The 4,074-nt window shown below is 31.6% G+C and overlaps 1 protein-coding gene across 1 annotated transcript; it reads left to right on the forward strand.

Annotated features, from left to right (window-relative positions):
• Positions 1-2,716: 2,716 nt before the first annotated feature.
• On the forward strand, positions 2,717-4,031 carry LOC132714324 (proprotein convertase subtilisin/kexin type 5-like; the record flags this gene model as incomplete). The annotated part of the gene is made up of 2 exons (XM_060697166.1): positions 2,717-2,802; positions 3,552-4,031. Coding segments are annotated over exons 1-2 (526 nt in total), but the record flags the coding sequence as incomplete, so codon positions are not given.
• Between the last annotated feature and the right edge of the window lie 43 nt (positions 4,032-4,074).

Raw genomic sequence — 4,074 nt, forward strand, 5'->3', positions numbered from 1 at the left:
TGAATGGTTCCTCTGCTGATGGATCTAGTGTTTATCGTCAAAGAGACGTTTAGACAGATCATAACAGTTATATCCCACAGCTAGACAATAATATTTCAGTAAATGAAGTAAAAAAAGCCATAGATAAAGCTGATTTCCGTAAAGCTTGTGGTGTTGATAACATACCATATGAAGCTTTTAAAAATGATACTGCAGTTTCATTCTTGCATGTTCTGTTTAATGTATGTTTTGAAACTGGTCAAATACCTAAAGACTGGGGAAAAGGCATTATTAATCCCATCCCAAAATCTAATACAACAGATCCTTTGAATCAGTTAAATTATAGGGGTATAACTCTAGCACCTACTATGTACAAGCTATATTGCTCAGTTATTAACGAACGGTTATCAATATGGTTGGAGGATAACTCCAAATTGGTAGATGAGCAAAATGGCTTTCGTAAGAAGCGTAGTACTGGGGACCATTTATCAAGTATCACATCTATTATAGAAACTAGATTAAAAAAGAAACTTAGCACTTTTACTGCGTTTATAGATTTTAAAAAGGCTTATGACACAGTTGACCGTTCAATATTATGGGAACATTTATTTAAGATGAGATTGAATTGTAAAATGTTAAATGTTATTAAATCTCTATATTCTTGTGTAAGTTCATGTATAAGACTGAATGGTTACACTTCAAAGAGGTTTGATGTTAATTTGGGATTACATCAAGGATGCATTTTATCCCCTGTGTTATTCAACTGCTATATAAATGATCTGGCTGTAAACATAAAGTCTCTAGGTCTAGGAATAGAACTTGAAGAGGGTAAGTTCTTATCAATTTGATTATATGCTGATGATGTAGTACTTTTGGCAAAAAATGAGCAGGATTTACAAGCCATGTTAGATACTGTCTTTATATGGCGTAATAGAAATCATATGACAATCAATGTAAAGAAAAGTAATATTGTACATTTTCGAAGCTTATCGACACCAAGAACATCGTTTCCATTCAATTTTGGAACTGATAGTTTAAATGTCACTGATAGCTATTTCTATCTTGGGTTGGCTCTTAATGAGTTTCTTGACTATAAATTTACAGCAAAATTTGTTGCTAAGGCAGCAAGCAGGGCTCTTGGACTTATTATTGCAAAATTTAAGCAACTTGGAGGTATGCCTTTCAATGTATTAAAAAAATTGTATGATTCCATTGTTTGGCCTGTTATGGGTTATAGTGCTGCTATTTGGGGTACAAGAAAGTACAAATGTATTGAAGCAGTACAGAGCCTGGCAATGAGGTTTTTCTTAGGAACAGGCAGATACACTCCAAATGCTGCAGTTGCTGGGGATATGGGCTGGGAACCTATCTTTATTAAACAACTTAAATGTGTGGCGAGTACTTGGTGTCGATCTGCAAGTATGAACAGTATGAGAATAAATTGTGAAGTCAATATGTACTGTTTTAAGCAGGCGGGTAGAACTTGTAAGAACTGGTATTTTAGAGTAAAAGAAATTTTTGAGAAATATAACTGTGGTGAATTTTTAGTTCCTAATAATGTTTTAAATAAGAATTGTTTGGAGGAAAAGCTAACCAGTTCATATCTGGATGAGTGTTTGGATGAATGGATTGAGTCACTACATACAATAAATAGTAGTTCTGGGCAAGGGGGAAATAAATTGAGGACTTACAGAACCTTTAAGATTAGTTATGAAACAGAAGCATATGTAACTGCTATCCTGCCGAATAATCATAGAGCAATATTTGCAAAGTTCCGATGTGGGGTAGCCCCTATTAGACTCGAAACGGGCAGATATGAAAGGTTAGCTTTGAACCGAAGAATTTGTCCAATCTGTAAAACTGGAATTGAAGATGAGAAACATGTTATTTTATATTGTCCAAGGTATGAGGATATTAGGAAAGATTTATTTGCCAAAGCAGAAAATGTAAATGATCAATTTTTAAGGCTGTCTGATGACAATAAATTGTCGTTCATTTTTTCCAATACTGAAATTGTAAAGTGTGCTGCAAAATCCTGTTTCAATATTCTTAAAAGTAGAACTAACTGGTTATATTCCTGAGAACTGTCTCTTATAATGTTATTGTAAATTGCTAAACTTTTTATCCAACAAACTGATAGTCTTACATTATATTATTGAGAAATTGTACTAATCAGTGTATTTATAAGCCTGATTTTATGGTAAGTAATATTTTAATACTTTTAATCATTAGACAAGGGTAATTGTAAACTCTTGAGGTCTCTTGAAATGGTAAACATACTCATAGTTAATAATTAGTAACTGATCGTTTTTATTTTATTTTTAGGCAAAGACGTTATATGTACAGTCACTTAAATGTGAATAATGTTTTATTTTTACTCGTATAGGTTTTTATCTTTCCAATGATGCGAAATAATTTTATTCACATGATTTTATAGTTTAAGAATCTATTGCTATTCAGTGTAATTTTACGGGTTTAAGGAAGAGAACATTTTAAGGATTTTTACTGTAAAGCAATAATACCAGAAACACTATATAGCCACGTTATCTTATTGAAAACAAATTGTTATATAAATACATTGTCTAATTGAAAACAAAGTGTTATATAACAACGTGTCAAATAATAAACAAAGTGCTATATAACCACGTGTCTAATTGAAACATGGCATTGAATGTGTGTTGCGATCTTACACCAATCCCTTTCATATTATGAATAAAGATTTATTTTATTTTAGGTATTTATCATTCTGATCACATAAGCAAAGGAATGATATAGAAATGAAGAATACTTTGCTGGGACTAGTTTTACTTTTATGTGACACAGGTATGTTTTAAACATTATTATAATCAGCATATGACTTTTTTATATTAAATACATCACAGCATACAGGCTAACTTTTGTGTATAAACATTTCTGAAGTATTAGTAAAACGTAATCACGTGTTTTAAATAGATTAACACTTGCGATGATTATTTTGTTTCATTTAACTCTTATGTACACATTTAGTATTGAGCAATGGTGTATAATATCAAATAAAAATGTTTTGTAACTATGACATGCATGAAGAGAAATGATAATGCATTTTCGACTGAACACTTGAAGATTGTATATGTATATCTACGCTAAAGTTAAATAACTATTATTACACTTTATTTCCCATTTTCGCAAATTTAAGAATAACAGAAAAAATTATTATTATATAATTATATACAATCACATTCATTACATGTTACTCGGTCTGTATGCGTACTTTATCATTAGATTAAAGAATTCCATTAAAAGCTTGCAAAGACCACTCCCTGCATATTTTTTATGTTCATTTACAATTTTATCTTGACTTCCACATTTATTTATTTTCATAGACTCTATTGCACACATTGTCACGCCGCAGATTGTTCTTGTGAGAAAAGTATTTCAATACTTTGATTTTTGATCAGACTTTTATCAGACGTTTTTAAAAAAATTAAGTAAGTCAAAAGATATTTGGTATCAACTTTTTTGAAGTGTTATACATCGTTGTTTAGAAGCCGTAACAAAATAATGTTTTTCACTTTTTCCTATACATCTTTAAGTTTTAGCATGGAATGAATGTGGCAGGTGTAACTGTTGTGTAAATGGAACTTCACGATGTGAATACAACAATAATGATGACGGTGTTTGCTTGGATGGTTGTATTGACGGATACTATACTGACAGTTGTATACATGCTTGTAGTCACAATTGTGTGACATGCTCTGGTGTAAGCAGTTGTAACACATGCAAACATGGCTTCTATATTGGTCGTGATCTGGTTAATAATAAATATACAGATGACTGTAGTTTATCGTGCCCGGACAACTGTATTTCATGCACTTCATATTATAACTGTAGCAAATGCAATGATGGATTTTACAATGGGAGACAATACCCATCAAGCGATGTTGTAGCCTACAATTGTCGACATGCTTGCAGTAATAATTGTGCAACATGTTCTGATGTAAGCAGTTGTATCACATGCAAAAATGGCTATTATATTGGTCGTAATCCTGATGATAATACATATAAAGGAGATTGTAGTTTATCGTGCCCGGACACTCATTCATGCACTCATATTTA

Source organism: Ruditapes philippinarum, unplaced genomic scaffold, assembly GCF_026571515.1.
Source record: "Ruditapes philippinarum isolate M1 unplaced genomic scaffold, ASM2657151v2 ctg17300_1_1_1_1, whole genome shotgun sequence".
NCBI lineage: Eukaryota > Metazoa > Mollusca > Bivalvia > Venerida > Veneridae > Ruditapes > Ruditapes philippinarum.